At 40.0% G+C, this 16,170-nt stretch overlaps 3 protein-coding genes across 4 annotated transcripts in view; 2 read left to right on the top strand and 1 right to left on the bottom strand.

The window, feature by feature from the left end:
* LOC111196357 (zinc finger protein 271-like) overlaps positions 1–16,170 on the bottom strand; it is a 460,288-nt gene that overhangs the window by 353,473 nt on the left and 90,645 nt on the right. The gene's annotated exons all lie outside the window — the stretch shown is intronic.
* The window catches only part of LOC125801235 (zinc finger protein 239-like), a 213,748-nt gene that overhangs the window by 119,816 nt on the left and 77,762 nt on the right, over positions 1–16,170 (top strand). The gene's annotated exons all lie outside the window — the stretch shown is intronic.
* LOC125801505 (uncharacterized) lies at positions 1,051–2,959 on the top strand. 2 transcript variants are annotated; one of them, XM_049478297.1, is made up of 3 exons: positions 1,051–1,308; positions 2,355–2,562; positions 2,645–2,959. In XM_049478297.1, the coding sequence occupies exons 1-3, from the start codon at positions 1,052–1,054 to the stop codon at positions 2,843–2,845; spliced, it is 666 nt and encodes a 221-aa protein (XP_049334254.1). In that variant the 5' UTR covers position 1,051; the 3' UTR covers positions 2,846–2,959. The 2 variants fall into 2 exon arrangements, with proteins under 2 accessions (XP_049334254.1, XP_049334253.1); XM_049478296.1 differs by having other exon boundaries at positions 2,292–2,562.

Below are 16,170 nucleotides of genomic sequence, written 5' to 3'. Positions count from 1 at the left end.
TCCTTGTTTTACAATCCTTAAACTGATTTTTATGTATTTTATGTATTTTCATAATTTCCTCAGTATAAAAATAAGGTTTAAAAAAGGCAAATTTCTGTTAAAATTTAGATGAAGAATATCCCATAAAACACATTTAACATTAATTTAATTTTGTTATTTTAAATGATCAACTGTTTTCTTTATATTTTAATTTATTCATCATATTTGTATTCACACTTATTCCTGTTTCCACTTTTGAATATTATATTCTCAGCCTACCAGTGTCATACTAATTTAAATAAGGTGGGGTATTGAAATTAATCACAATTAGATAATCTTTATTAATTTACATAAGCAAAGTATACTGTTCAATTATTATGCTTTACGTGTACGTTTGAAGACACATGCATCATTTTTATTTCTTTACTTAATACATCATTTTTAGTCAGTATCTTAGTATCTTATCCACTACCTCCTCTGAATATTTTTTCCTCTCCAAAGACACGTCTTACTTTATGCCTATGAATACATAAACCTTGTTAATATGACAGGTAAAAAGTCAAAATATGTTTTTCATGTCAATTTGAAGTGAATGGGGTATATTTATATGTTGAGTATATATTTACCAATAACAAAACTGTCTTGATTACCTGTTGCCTTCACATATAGGATAAAACAATAAAATGTGTTTACATGTAAAGACAGTTTGTACATGAGTACAATATTAACTGCATGCATTTAAGATTGGAGATAGATATTGTTAGAGACCACCTTTAGAAATAAGAGATAACTTTTCAGTGTTTCCACCCCTTCCAGAGCACAGACTGAAACAGTCAATGCTGCGCACAGACCCTCAAGGATTGCTTGAGCGTACACTCTGTCTACATACTGTTAGAAGGAGAGTGTACAATGTTCCTGCTCCAAATTGCCTTTGGCATATCAATGGGAACCACAGGCTCATAAGGTAATGCAACAAACAATTCTTTTTAAAGCTATTTTTTGCAACTGGCAGAATAGTGTCAGCATTGTTCTTCATGTTAAAGGTAGATTCAGTGGTTTTGTCTGCTTGTATATGCACAGGTGGCGTATTGTCATACATGGAGCTATTGATGGCTTCAGCAGACTGGTGGTCTACCTGCAAGCTTCTGCCAACAATCGTGCAGACACTGTTTACAAACACTTCTGGCAGGCAACACAGAAATATGGCATCCCGTCACGAGTACGTAGTGACAAGGGAGGGGAGAACAGAGACGTTGCTTCCTTTATGATTAGTACCAGGGGAATGAACCGCAGTTCACACATTGCTGGGAGAAGCGTGCACAATCAAAGGTACTGCAAACACATACCACACACTGTCATTAAACACACGTTTGTATTCAGGTTCACACTGTACTGTTTAAAAGGGTATCATGATAGCACCAAAAGTGGATAAAGTACAGATATTGTTGGAGAATTTTATTGTACCTTGTAAATCTCATACTGTTGCAACCTTAAAAGCCTTCTATGACATTGGTACACACGTGACATTATTAAATGGAATGACCTACCCATCTGCACCCACTATCAGGCCTTGCTCCAACTCCTATAATTCACTTGGCCTTAACATGGTCACACTTGCTGTTTTTTAGCTTCAATTTACAGACTGCTAGCATATATCTTGTTTTAACAATATTTTGAATACATATTCTCTTAAGGATTCCTGTATGGCTGCAGTCATGAATGTTTATTTTATAAAGTTATCAAAGTAATAGAAATTAACCCCTTAACAGGCAGGCATTTTTTAAAATAAATGTTATTCCTGATATCACACACCTGCATCTGTAGAATTTTTATTAAAGCATTACATATAAAGGTTTCATGTTTGATAAGAAGTTATAACTGAAAATATGAAAGTAAATCTGCAATTGTCAAATTGCCTCTTTCCTAAATTTCATTTTAAAATAAATATTTCCTGAATACAAATCAAATGATTAATTTCCTATAAGCCTTTTGTTCTGTAACGATTGTTTAGCTTTTTTGTATATTTTCAAACATGCAGAATTGGGTTTGATTCCTCAGATACTGATCTGAAATTAAGTTTTCAGAATGTAAATAAGTTATTTTACTGCAGAGAAACATGCATGCATGGCCAAGGCCTGTTATGAGGTTAAATAACTTTTTACTTTTGCTTCACAAGTATACATAAAATACATTAGAGTAGTACTTATATTTACATACAGAGCTGTTGCATTAGTAATAGTATATAATAATTATAAAATTGTTGTATAGTAATATTTTAATTAAAAATATATTTATTTCTTTATATCTTACAGAATTGAGCGCCTTTGGAGGGATGTTTACCTCTGTGTAACAGATCTGTTCCACACACTTTTCAGGAGTTTAGAGAGTGAGGGCATCCTGTCTCCAGACAATGACTTGCACATTTTTGCCCTACACTGGGTGTTTCTTCCCAGACTACAGCAGCACCTTGATTCTTTTGTTGAAGGGTGGAACAACCATCCCCTAAGAACAGAGAGGAACCAGTCTCCTCAGCAGTTGTGGCACACAAACAGCAACAGTCCAGCCAGTCCAGATCCACCACAGGTACATTTGGAACACTTGAGATGGGCATGTATGTGCAAGCATTTGAAGAATAAATAATCAAATCATTTTTGCTTATACCTAGGTGGATGAACTGTATGGTGTAGACTGGAGGGGCCCACCTGGTGATCGGGATTTAGCCCTGGTCATTCCTGAGGTGCAGCTTTCCAGGGTGCTATCTCAAGAGGAGTTGAGCAGACTTCCTCAACAGAACAGAACTAATGATGACTATGGAGTTGCTTCTTACATTCAGGCCCTTGGGTTACTTACTAACTGGTTTGGTTGACCAATGTCTTCATGCATCTCTTAAGACAGATTTTTCTATATGCACACTTACCAGTGGATTGTTGACAGTTTGTTTGTATATTACACAGTTTCTGTCAACAGAATTTCTTACACACACACATCTCACACTTTTGTTTTTCTTTCCAAATAAATTAAGCATTACAAATACGTTGTATTTTTGTATTGTTTTAATCCATCTGAATATTGTATAAAAGTCATTTTCTGAGATAAAACTGTAGACAACTTCAGTCAGTGTATGTTATGTCAAGTATACAGTTGATGTAAACTCTCTCTATTCTAAAGACATCTGGATGAACACTAGACTTTCTAAACACTAATCCAGACTACTCCCAAGAACAGCACAACACAACAGGCAATCAATAGAACATTGGCTAAATCTGACACTTGTATTATAAATATAACTCTTATAATTAATGTATTTGGCTGCACCCATTGCTGACAGGTGTGCAAATGCACACACAGCTTGTCTAGACGTACAACCCTCTGTAGCAGACAGACAATCTATTGGCACCTTTCTTAATGTCTGAGGTGGGCTCCAACATTGAGCTGTAGAGCAGTGTTGAGGATAAGGTGGAGTGGTAACAACCTCACTCTAATGCTCTCGTTGCTGGATGAAATCCAGTCCTCAGAGCAGTGTTTTAAAAAGAAGTAGAACACCTCTTCAATTCGTCAATAATTTATTATTTGGTTAAGCATTTATTCTTTTGGTTTGGTAAAGAGGTGATGGTGGTCCAAAAAAAGCCTTCTGTGAACATCAGAGACAGTTACTCCAACAAAAGCAGGAAAAAATCTTGGTACCCTTAATTGGAGAAGAAAAACAGTAAATAACCAGTATCTGTAGTGATCACCTTCTAAATTCTAAGTCTCCATTGGTATGTGGAGAACTAATTTGAAAAACAACAAACAAAAAGTTGTGTACAAGGTGTACTCTGAGTGCAAAAAACTGCACAAAAGCTATACTAAACAAGTCCAAATCCACTGTCGGTGGTGGACACTGCAGCTGCAAGATCCATCTTAAATTCCCGATAAGACAAGTAGTGTCCTGGAATTTTGAGGGTTTCAAAACAGGTAACTGCAGTGGGCATGGACACCTTCTTAACTTTCACATAAAGGTGCTGGGGTAAAACAGCCCACCCAACCCAGAATTTGAGGAGCTCCAGAAGTTCATCCGATGTACCTGAAATGGTGTGAAGACATTTAATTCAGTCATGCTTTTTCAAAAATGTATTACCTGACAATAATCAAAGAGATGTTATTAATGATCTGGCCTCTAACATTGCCCAGTTAATCCTAAAATTAAAATCAACACTTACATTAAAGTTACTCTATTTCAGTAATTCAGTTACAAAATGTGAAACTCATCTATTATATAGATGTATTAAACACAGAATGATCTATTTTAAGCCTTTATTTATTTTATTGTTGATTTTTGCTTACAGCCAATGAAAACCCAAAAATCAATGTCTCAGAAAATTTGAATATTATATAAGACCAATTGATAATTTTGGCAGTGTGCCAAGTCCTGCTGGAAAATGAAATCTGCATCTCCATAAAAGTTGTCAGCAGAGGGAAGCATGAAGTGCTGTAAGATTTTGTGGGAAAACACAACTGCACTGACTTTAGACTTGATAATAAAACACAGTGGATCAACACCAGCAGATGACATGTCTCTCCAAACCATCACTGATTGGTGGAAACTTCACACTACACCTCGAGCAGTTTGGACTGTGTGTCTCTCCACTCTTCCTCCAGACTCTGCTCCCTTCATTTACTTTCAATTAAATGTAAAATTTACTGATGATCAGTGATGGTTTGGAGAGACATGTCATCTGCTGGTGTTGATCCACTGTGTGTGTTTGAAAGAGGGGGTGATGCTTATTCAGTGTAGCTCGGTTTATATACATACATATGTTCGCCTGTCCAATCTCTCCCCATTTTCCATCGTGTACATTAAAAATAAATGTTAAAATTAGAAGGAAAATGACTAGCTCTGTTTTAGTTTCTGTAACAACGTAGCCTGAGAGCTCGACGCAACAGTGTAAAGTTAGTTCTGTTTAGTAATATTTTAGAGTGGCTCTACACACATTTAATTTATTTTGCTTCATTATACTAACTGATAAGTGATTTACACATTAAACATATTACATGTTAAATAGTTCAGTAATAAAAAATCTGCTTTAATGTTTTATTTTTGAGCCAATATTAAAAGCAATTTTAATATTTTTTATTAAAAAAAATGAATCTCTTTCAAGTTACTAATTTGTGTTTTATATTAGTGTTAAGGCATTTTTTAGGCTGTAATGGCCATCTCTTTCTCTTTTTTTTTGGGAAACAGGTTTAGAAATCTCAGCCAACAGCCAGATTATTAAAAATCTATTCAAAGTTTTAAAGTAAATAGTCTATATTTAGTTTAAAACACGCGAGTGGGGGCGGGGCTGGTGACGTCATGGGTCCTGCGTTGTGTAATATCGCGATATATATCGCAGAAAACCAAAACAATGCGTGTGAAATTTTTCCAATATCGTGCAGCCCTAACACACATATATATATATATATATATATATATATATATATATATATATACACACATATACATACATGTGTATGTATGTATGTAAAAAAAGGAAAGAAAAAAGAAAAAAAACTAGCTTAAACATGACAATAATAAAGAATAAAATGAATAAATATTTTACCTGACTCAATGTACTCCCGCAAATAGGCTGTGACACTGCACTTTGTAGAAATGTCAAGCCCGTCATCATATTCAGTGTCAGAGTCTGATGGCCATACAATACGATCAAGAATCATCTTTAAAAAAAAGAACAAAAAAGACAGTGAAATCATTGAAGAAGAATGTCCAATGTGTTACATATGTACTACAATGTGCGGTGTACAATGTACCTCTGGGGTAACAAAAAATTATGGATGCTTGAGGGAAAATGATATTCAGAGCATCAGGCCTTTCCTTTAGTAAAGGCATCAGTCCACTGTCTTTCAAGCCTCTTCTGAGTTGTCTGAGTTGCTCTCTTCTACGGCCAAGGACCTAGCAAAAGGCATGGAATTTAGCCAAATCCTGTAGTCAATACATATTGTAACGCGTTTTATCCCTTTGATGCACAACATGGGTCAAATGTGTCCCGGACAAGTTTTATTTTCTATATCAGAATTCAAGGTATTCCTCAACTAACTTGTTTTTGGGTATAGTTCATCATTATTATTTTTTTCTTTTCTTACTTTTTAAAATAAATACTCTTTTGTATCACTACCCCTCTCATGCAAACATGGGTAACAAATGACACAGATATTTTCTAATGTTATGTTAAAACAATTGAAATCAGTACTGAGTTAGCTGTGTGAGGGGAGCTGTTTTGAGCTATAGCTGAGTTGTAAAATGGTAAATGTAGGTTGTGTCTGACCTGTGTGTGTAAACCTGATGTGGAAAAACAAAAGCTTCTTCATAAATTAAGAAGAAAAAAAAAAAAGAAGATTTGAGCTAAAGAAACACTCATCCATACATGAATACACACTGAAAATGAACGTGGTTCATTATTGACCCATGTGTGCATGCATTAAAGGGGGTGTGATGCAAAGAGGGCTTTTGATTCAAAATGTAAGAAAGGTAAGAATAATATAAGCATGTGCAAAATAAGTTAATTGAGAAACACATTACATTTTTTAATGAATTAATTTATTGCTAAGATACATCATAGAACTCATACATGAAGTTGCATAGAAAATGAATGCGGGTCATGTTTGACCCATGATGTGCATTAAAGCAGGTGGTACATATGTTGTGCATCAAAAGGTTAAAAATAGCTTTTTATTTTCTTTAAATTTGTGTCAAACTTTTGTTCTCAAGACCAACACTTAGCGCATGCACTAGCACTTTCTCTGCAAGCCACCTTCGATTCTCAGTGTTAACAAACGGCAAGTCCCAGCTAAGGCAGAGAACATTCATTTTTGACGTCTGGCTCTGGCTAAGGTCATCATCTCCATCAAGCTGTGAATTGAATAAAAATGTGATATTACTCACCAAATCAGTTAGTTAATTATGAAAAACATGCTAAAATTGCTTGCAGACAACCTTACATTATTAAAACACACCTCTTGAATTATTTCTCGGAGGTCCGTGTCTGGACAATCTTGTAGGCATACATGCTCTTCATCTTGGCCAATCAGAGAGCTAAAAACTGAAGGACTCAAACTACTCAATCCTGGGCCGCCATGCAGGATTGAGTGTCCTATCATTCGTCCAGCAACCACATAGAGTCCACTGTCTAGAAGAATTTTAGATGTCGATGGCAACTGGTGATCTTCCTCTCCAAGAAAAAAAAGGGTTTTCCCAGGACCTTCTAAAAATAAATAAAAAAATACAATTATTAGTTAAGCATAGGACTTAATTACTAAATTAACAAAACAATTGAAGAGGACCAAAACTGCCAAAATAAAAAAATAAAAAAATAAATAAGTTTATAAGTAAGTAATATAGTGATTAAAATGATAAAGATTAATTTTCTCTTTTGATTAGTTTGTTTATTTATTTACATAACTATTTATTTCTGCAATCATTTATTTACCGATTTATTTATTTTTGTATTTATTAATTTCCCGATTTATGTATTTCTGTATTCATTTATTTTCCCAATTTATTTATTTCCTGATTTATTTATTTCCCAATTTATTTATTTCCTGATTTATTTATTTCCCAATTTATTTATTTCTGTTTTACCTTTTCCTTATATGATAATTAAGGGGCTGTCCAGCAATGATTTCACGGTGTCTTAGCATTTCTATTGGTTGATTGTTTTAGATAACCTAGATTGATGTCTTTCCCCTTTGGCGGTAACTTTGGTAGCGTAGAAGATTTTTGTAAAACACGCCCCTTCATTATCATATAAGGACAAGGAAATGTAGAAATAAATAAATAAAAAGTAAACAATGTTAATATTAAGAAACCCATAAATAACAAATAATTAAGATATTTACTTTTATAGATATGTATTTATTTTTATATTAATTCTAATTATTCTTTACCATTTTAATCACCATATTACTTTTATTGAGTAATTTACGTTTTTTATTTATTTATTTATTTTTAATTTTGGCTGTAACGAGTGAGCAGGAGGGAGGCGGACGTTTAAACGGGTAAGACATAACTTTATTAAATAACAAATAAACAAGTAAACAAAACAGGGGAATACGAAAATATCTATATACATAAACAAACAGGGAAAACCAACAAAGAACTAAGCTAAACTAAACAGATAATAACAAAACAAGGTAAGGGAATATATACAAAGGAATGATACGTAAATATATACAAAATAAACAAAGAAACAAACAAGAACTAAACGTGACTAGAAATAAACAAGAAATAAGCAGAGCGTGACGAAACCGTGAATAAACAATAGCTAACGTGGCGAGACAAAACGACAGAGGAAGGTGCAAAGACCGACAGCAAACATAGATTAACAAGTACTATTTATACTAAACATGAAACACAGAACACCTGGGAAGGGGCGGAGTTACAAATTAGACACACGTAATGCAAAATAACAGTGGAAACACCGGGGAAACAGAGGGAAACCTGGCGAGGGCGTAACAGAAGCCCCTCCCTAAACGCGCAGCTCCCGAGGCGCGTAAAAACGAACCCCGGGGGCCTGCGGCGGGGAGAGGCCGGGAAAAACAAAAGACGAGACCGGGGACTTGACATGAGGCAACACAGGAGACTGGACAGAAGACGTGACAGGAGACTGGACATAGAAAGGAGACTGAACCGGGGACGTGACTGAAGACTGGACATTGGGCGAAACAGGAGACTGGACGGGGAACTGGACAGGGGACGATGACTGGACATGAGACATAACTGGTGACTGGACAGGACTGGACATGGGAACGGGAACAAAAACATTAACAGGAACGGACACGAAAACGGTAACAGGAACAGGCACAGACAAACCAGACAGGACAGGAACCGGAACATAGACCGACACGGGAACCAGAACAGGAAGTGACATGGGGACCAGAACAACTTGGGGATGCCCAGGACTGGCTAAAGTCTGAGGGGAAGTTCGTGGAGCCAGCCTGGGCAAAGTTCTTGGGCTGGAATCCGGGGGCCTTGGGGCAGACCTGGGCACACGGGGCTTGGGGCGAAACTTAGTCCTGGGTGCAGGGACTGGCATGGGTGTGGTGACGGGCCTCGCTGGCGACGCGACGGCTTGGGCAGCAGAAGCTGGAGGCGCGGCGACTGGGGCAGCAGGAGCTGGTGGCGGTGCGGCGTCTCGGGCAGCAGGAGCTGGCGGTGCGGCGACTCGGGCAGCAGGAGCTGGCGGTGCGGCATCTCGGGCAGCTGGAGCTGGCGGCACGGCGACTCGGTCAGCAGGAGCTGGCGGTGCGGCGACACGGACAGTAGACACTGGCGGTGCGGCATCTCGGGCAGCAGGAGCTGACGGCGCGGCGACTTGAGCAGCTGGGGCTGGCGGCGTGGTCGGCGCTGGAGCGGTAGGCACCGCTGGCACAGGGACATGGACGGTGGGCACTGCTGGCTTCGGCACATGGGCAGTGGACACCGCTGGCACAGGAACATGGACGGTGGGCACCGCTGGCATCGGAACATGGACGGTGGGCACCGCTGGCACAGGAACATGGACGGTGTCTGGCACCGCTGGCATCGTAGCAGGAGCAGTGGGCACCGCTGGCATCGTAGCATCGGCGGTGGGCACCGCTGGCACAGGAACATTGGCGGTGGGCACCACTGGCATCGTAGCATGGGCGGTGGGCACCGCTGGCACAGGAACATAGGCGGTGGGCACCGCTGGCACAGAAACATTGGCGGTGGGCACCGCTGGCACAGGAACATTGGCGGTGGCGGGCACCGCTGGCACAGGAACATTGGCGGTGGCGGGCATCGCTGGCACAGGAACATTGGTGGTGGCGGGCACCGCTGGCACAGGAACATTGACATGAACAGACTTGGACCCTTGGGCTGTAGGTGTCTGTGTGACGACTCGGGCTGCTGAAGACTGCACGGAGACTTGACCTAATTTCACCGTAGCGTATTCAGGTTCCGGGGTGGCAGTAGCAGTACAGTGTAGCGCCGTTGTCATGGGAACCCCGGAGCGAAGATCTGCTGCCGCTACGGGTGACTGGAAGCGCTGCTCGGCGGCCGCCGTGGAAGCTGGGTCTGCAGCCGTAGAAGATGCGGGCGCCGTAGCAGCCAGAGAAACTTGACCCGTGGAAGCAGGAGATGCTAACTGCGTTAGCCGCGTAGCCGTGGGGATGCCTGGAGCTGTAGCCGCTGGAGAAGCTAGCTGCGTTAGCCGCGTAGCCGTGGGGATGCCTGGAGCTGCAGCCGCTGGAGATGCTAGCTGCGTTAGCCGCGTAGCCGTGGGGAAGCCTCGAGCTGCAGCCGCCGGAGGAGCTAGCTGGTTAGCCTCAGAAGCTAGCTGCGGAGCCGACGAGGTGGAGCGCGCCCTGGGAGGCGGGTGGAGGATAGCCTCCGCAAGCGGCGGCAAGCGGGCTCTCGTCGGAGGGTAGAACTCGTCCTCCGAACTGGACGCGGCTGCGAGGAGGTCCACGTAATCCCAGAAATAGTCCTCACAGTCCGCGTTTCTGCCCGCCTTGCCTACCTCGCGGTTCGGAGCGAGGCCGATGGCCCCAACCGTTAGCCCCCCCCCAAGAAAATCCTCCGATTTTTGGGACCTCTTAGAACGCCCAGCCCGAGGCCTTCTCCGGCCTCGAGGCCTCGGATTTTCCTGCGCCGAGGTCCCAAAGGGGGCATGACGGATGGCCAGCCCGGATCCAACCCAAGGGTTTCCCGAATAAACGTCCATGGCGGTCGGTCTTTCTGTAACGAGTGAGCAGGAGGGAGGCGGACGTTTAAACGGGTAAGACATAACTTTATTAAATAACAAATAAACAAGTAAACAAAACAGGGGAATAACGAAAATATCTATATACATAAACAAACAGGGAAAACCAACAAAGAACTAAGCTAAACTAAACAGATAATAACAAAACAAGGTAAGGGAATATATACAAAGGAATGATACGTAAATATATACAAAATAAACAAAGAAACAAACAAGAACTAAACGTGACTAGAAATAAACAAGAAACAAGCAGAGCGTGACGAAACCGTGAATAAACAATAGCTAATGTGGCGAGACAAAACGACAGAGGAAGGTGCAAAGACCGACAGCAAACATAGATTAACAAGTACTATTTATACTAAACATGAAACACAGAACACCTGGGAAGGGGCGGAGTTACAAATTAGACACACGTAATGGAAAATAACAGTGGAAACACCGGGGAAACAGAGGGAAACCTGGCGAGGGCGTAACATTGGCAGTTTTGGTCCTCCATAACAATTAACATACAAATGTAAGTAAATAAACATAGCTGGTGAAAAGTGAGAATACAAAAATTGCGCAATTTATGCTACATTTATCTAATATTTAACAAGGTTTCAGTTTATATAATATAAAATGTCAGCTAGTCCAGACTAACCCATCATAGTTTTTTATAAACAGCATACCTATGTTCAGTTCAAAACCAAACTGTAGTTTTGATATTGTTTGTGAAAAAAAGAATCTTTTGACGCCATCTCCCAATGCAGCATCACCTAAAACAAAATAAGTACACATTTATATATTAAAAAAAAAGAAAAGAAAAAAAAGTCATTTATTCAATAACAATAAAAACAAAAAGGTCAGTGACCTACCTTGTAAAACCACAGTAAGGTTTCGGGCCCAGTTTATGTTGGGGGCTTTGTAAAACTGCAGAATAGCCCTCTCCCGGTCCTCTGGACTATGTCCCATGTTCAGTTTGATTGTCAGATCCTCCTCAGACTCAGCAGCTTTCAACAGTTGATGTCTGTAAATGTCAACTGCTTTCGTAATATCTGGCTCAGTTTTCCACTCTGTAAAAGTTACAAAAATTATGCTTTACATAAAGCCATTGTGCTTTACATATACCACATGAGAGGAAAATGGACACAATGCAAGATCACAAACCTTCACTAGTGCAACTACCACTTTGTCTCTGCCTCAAGTCTCTATGTTCATTGTCTGTACTGTTCCGATTTCCCATTTCCCCTGGAGTGGTGTTCCCATCTTCTGTCTCCTTTTGTTGTCCGTCCTCTCTTTCCTGTTGTCTGTCCTCTCTTTCCTGTTGTCTGCCCTCTCTTTCCTGTTGTCTGCCCTCTCTTTCCTGTTGTCTGCCCTCTCTTTCCTGGTGCCTTCCAATACCATCTTGAGTCCTTTCAGCTTCTATATGCTCCCTTCGTCTGTTGTTTCCATGCCTGCCTGTCCTACCGTCTGAATTATGTCTAGCAATTTTAAAGTCAGAGAGATTAAAATTAAAAAGATATGTTCTTGGCTTGAAACATTACTCTACACACTATTCCCAATGCTAAAAACCAAGAAGTACAATTTATCATGAGAGCTAATTGCAAACTCCCAAAAATTATGCAATGCATAATGACATGCCTTAATTATTTAATGTGAATGAGCTACATAATAGGGCTGCACTATATTGGATTTTTTTTTTACATCGCATTGTTCTATTTTTTCTTGTGTTTACGCCCGCTCCCCCTCCCTCTCGCGCTCACTCAGAATGCTGTGTATCTACTTCTTAAGAATCAAAACACTGCAACGGCGTGTTTGTTTTTATTGCCACGTGACATCGCAGGGTCCGCGATGTGACTATCGCACGTGCACACATCGCAATGTCAATGCTTAAATTATATATTGTGCAGCCCTACTACATAGCAAAACTGACATTACAGACAAATAACCATAACTTACCTTGAACAAACATCAACATGTGTAGGGATGGATGCCTGTCTCATGAATTGCTTGCAGTACAGGCACTGTATGGTTGGACCACCTGACGATGTAGGAGTAGATATCTAATTGGAAAGAACAACTTTTACTTATGTTTTGTAATATATTTTATACACACAACACAAAAAATGTTGCACTCTGAAAGCACTAACAGGAACGAAAAAAGGGACAGGATGGATTTGGGCAACCTACACAAGCAGTGATGAACTATTTACAAAAAAACAATAAAGTTTATTCATTTGAACGTTAAATATCTTGTCTTTGTAGAGTATTCAACTGAATATAGATTGAAAAGAATTTGCAAAACAAAAAGATTTTGGTTTTGTAAAACAAAAAGAAGGAATGTCCAATGAATGACAGTTTGCATTTTAAAGTTAAATTCTCCACAAAAATGAATTTTACAACACTATTCTATTTTTTCAGATGCACTAGTATCTTCATGTACACATACATAATTATGGTGTTATAAGACTTTCTGAGAAAAACTCTGAAAGGGGAAGCATATTAAATATTTTTTCAACACTATATTAGTAGATAACATATAAAATATACTTACTCTTTCCATGCTAAGATTGGCTTGAAGTGGTCTCACATAAAGGATTGAAGAACCAACCCCTGCCTCTGTGGTGAGATACAAGGGTGTGTATCCACTCTCTGGACATGGAATTATCTCAAGCGTTTTGGACCGTGTCATTCCGCTAGTTCGCAACAGCTCAAAGCCCCCTCCTTCCTGAAGCTTTGGAAAGCTTTTTGTCAACTGATTTTGGAACTCTTGAGCATCACAAGCCCGGTCTATAAAATAAATATTGGTTATGTATACTTTTGATCTCTTTTGCAGCAGGCAGCAGGCAAAATGTTCCAAAAACTGGTCAGTTTTACAAATGCACACTATGCTATTAAAGAACCTCACCTGGGAAATGGATTTTCTTAAACCCCAAACCAGCAGTGGACAGATTTACTTTTTCGAATGCTGAGGGGACACTGCAGTCTTTCCTCCCTCTCAAACAGAAGAAATTGTGCGTAAATGACTGAAGCTGCACTCTCCACTTAGGGTTAGCAGCTGGCAGGACTAGACGTCTCTTTCTGGTTCCTGACTGATAGGGGGCAAATGCCCGGACGACCTCACCTTAAAAAAAAAAAATGCATATTTAGATGTTTGCTTTTCACATGGATTGACTTCAACATCTGTCTCCCTAGCTAGGGCTGTCGCGGTGAAAGAATTTCCCCTGCGATTCTATATGGTGGCTCAACACCGCGATATGCGGTGTGATGCGATATGTCCCCCTTACAGTACCTCTGCGGCCCCCTGGGGGGGCCCACAGGTTGAAAACCACTGCTTTAGTGTATTTATTGTTAAGGAATGATGTATATCATTGTTTTTAAACGGCAAAGATGACACAGTTTTAAGACTAGTTAAATACATACAATATACAATAGATGCAATAAGAACGCACAACCTTTCTCCTAAATATTTTAAGTACATATCTGAACGAGATTTTTGACAAATAAAGGGAATCTGTGTAAATATTTTAAGTACATATCTGAACGAGATTTTTAACAAATAAAGGGAATCTGTGTAAATATTTTAAGTACATATCTGAACGAGAATTGTCTGGCTCTCCTTTTTCATTTGGCTTGAAGCCGAAATGCTCCCAAACCGGCGACGTTGCTTTTAGTTTTTTGACCAGAATAGCTTCAATAGTCTCCATCTTTGAAAAAACAGAGACAGACTCCAGACCAGTGGTTCCCAACCTATGGGTCGCGACCCAACCTATGGGTCGCCAAAGATCCACGATGGGTCGCGAAGCCCTCTTGATTTTAAGGGGTTTCATTTTAATACTATATATAGTCTAGGGTAAGCAAAATTCGCCGCGCTGCGCTGCGCTCTCTCTGTCTCTCTCTCTCTCTCTGGCGCGCGCGCGGGCGCTCTCTCCGGCAGCGCGGAGCTGAATTCAGCACGAGGCTGAATATAATAATATAATAATATAAGAATATAAAACTCAGTTTAGTTAAATAAATGAAAATGAGTGAGGGCCTGTAAAGTTAATCAATTATTGTCCAATATTTGGACAGGTTGAGGTTTTGGTGAGCTGTTTTACTGATTTGAAACTGAAACTGAAACTGATATTATTCTTTTTTTTTGTTGTTTGTTTTTATTTTATATAAATTATTTTTTATTCATTTTAAATAGTTGTATTATTTTATTGATCTAATTATTTTTTTCTTCATAAGATAAAAATTCCTTATGTTTTATGTATCAATTTTTCCTTTTTTACGTGTTTATTTTATTCATCTATAGTAAATGTCAGTTTTTATTTGTCATTTCTAACCCCCCCCCCCCCCCCCACCCCAACCCAATTATACACTTACATCTTTTACATTTGGGGGGGGGGGGGGGGGGGGGGGTTATGTTGGGTCGCCAAAGCTTTCAATGGTAAAAATATGGGTCCCTGAAGAAAAAGGTTGGGAACCACTGCTCTAGACCACCAGAATTTGTGACCCTTTTCACCTCCATTTAAAATAGTGTAAAACCGACCAAATCTTCTCACAGAACACCTGTTAACACCGCCCATCTCCCGTCAGGCAGAGATCCAACCCCTACTAGATTATGATTTGTATATTCAAAATAAAGATCCTTTAAATTAAAATAACAATTGTTATAATTTGAGGGGCCTTTCAGTAATATTTAATGTATGCACGGTCTAAAAAAAAACAGCGTGGGGGCTAGTTTGACCGATGGAGGCTGACTTGACCGCAGTCGCACTCAGGGGGTGCAAATCGCAGCGGTTCGGCACATCACACATTCTGTATAACCACCTTTAATATATAATATATCGACATATATAATATAATAATATCGGCAAAAATATACCAATGTTACAGAAACACAATTCTCACCCTGAACAGCATTTTGAGCCGCTTGTGCTGCCCTTGAGGTGCAAGGCCGACTGCAAGATGGCGAGTTCTCTTCATTTGACGAAGGAGCTTCGTTGCTGCTGGTGGCAACAGATGAGGCGCCTTCGGCTTCTTCCAGGCCATTAAGAGCCTCTCGCAACAAACCTGCCACCCATGCTTTCTTTGTCATTTCTCTAGCTATTTTGATGCGAAAAAACAGCAAATATTAAAACTTTATGGCAGAAAACTGCAGCCGTTTACAGGAGCCTCTCGCAGAAGCCTGTAGGTAGTAGGTGGAGTTGGATATCCAGCCCTGCCCTCACTTGTGGTCTCTACGCAAACACACGACCTGCTGATTCTTGAGGCACTGTGTGGCACTTGAAATACGCATACAGCGCCGATTTTTCAAGAAGCACTGAAGCGCTTCAGTAATCGGTGATCGATTATATTTGTCCAGTCCAACAGGCCCCGCCCCAAATTTGAGGGAGCACTCCTATTGGACAGTTATTAAATTTACATGTGGCACGATTACAGCGCTTGCCTAGACGGAATGCAGTCCTAT

This window comes from Astyanax mexicanus, chromosome 4 (genome assembly GCF_023375975.1).
Source record: "Astyanax mexicanus isolate ESR-SI-001 chromosome 4, AstMex3_surface, whole genome shotgun sequence".
NCBI classification, from domain to species: Eukaryota; Metazoa; Chordata; class Actinopteri; order Characiformes; family Acestrorhamphidae; genus Astyanax; species Astyanax mexicanus.
The sequence above is the reverse complement of the archived record's forward strand: the minus strand, read 5'-3'. Positions and strand labels throughout refer to the sequence as shown.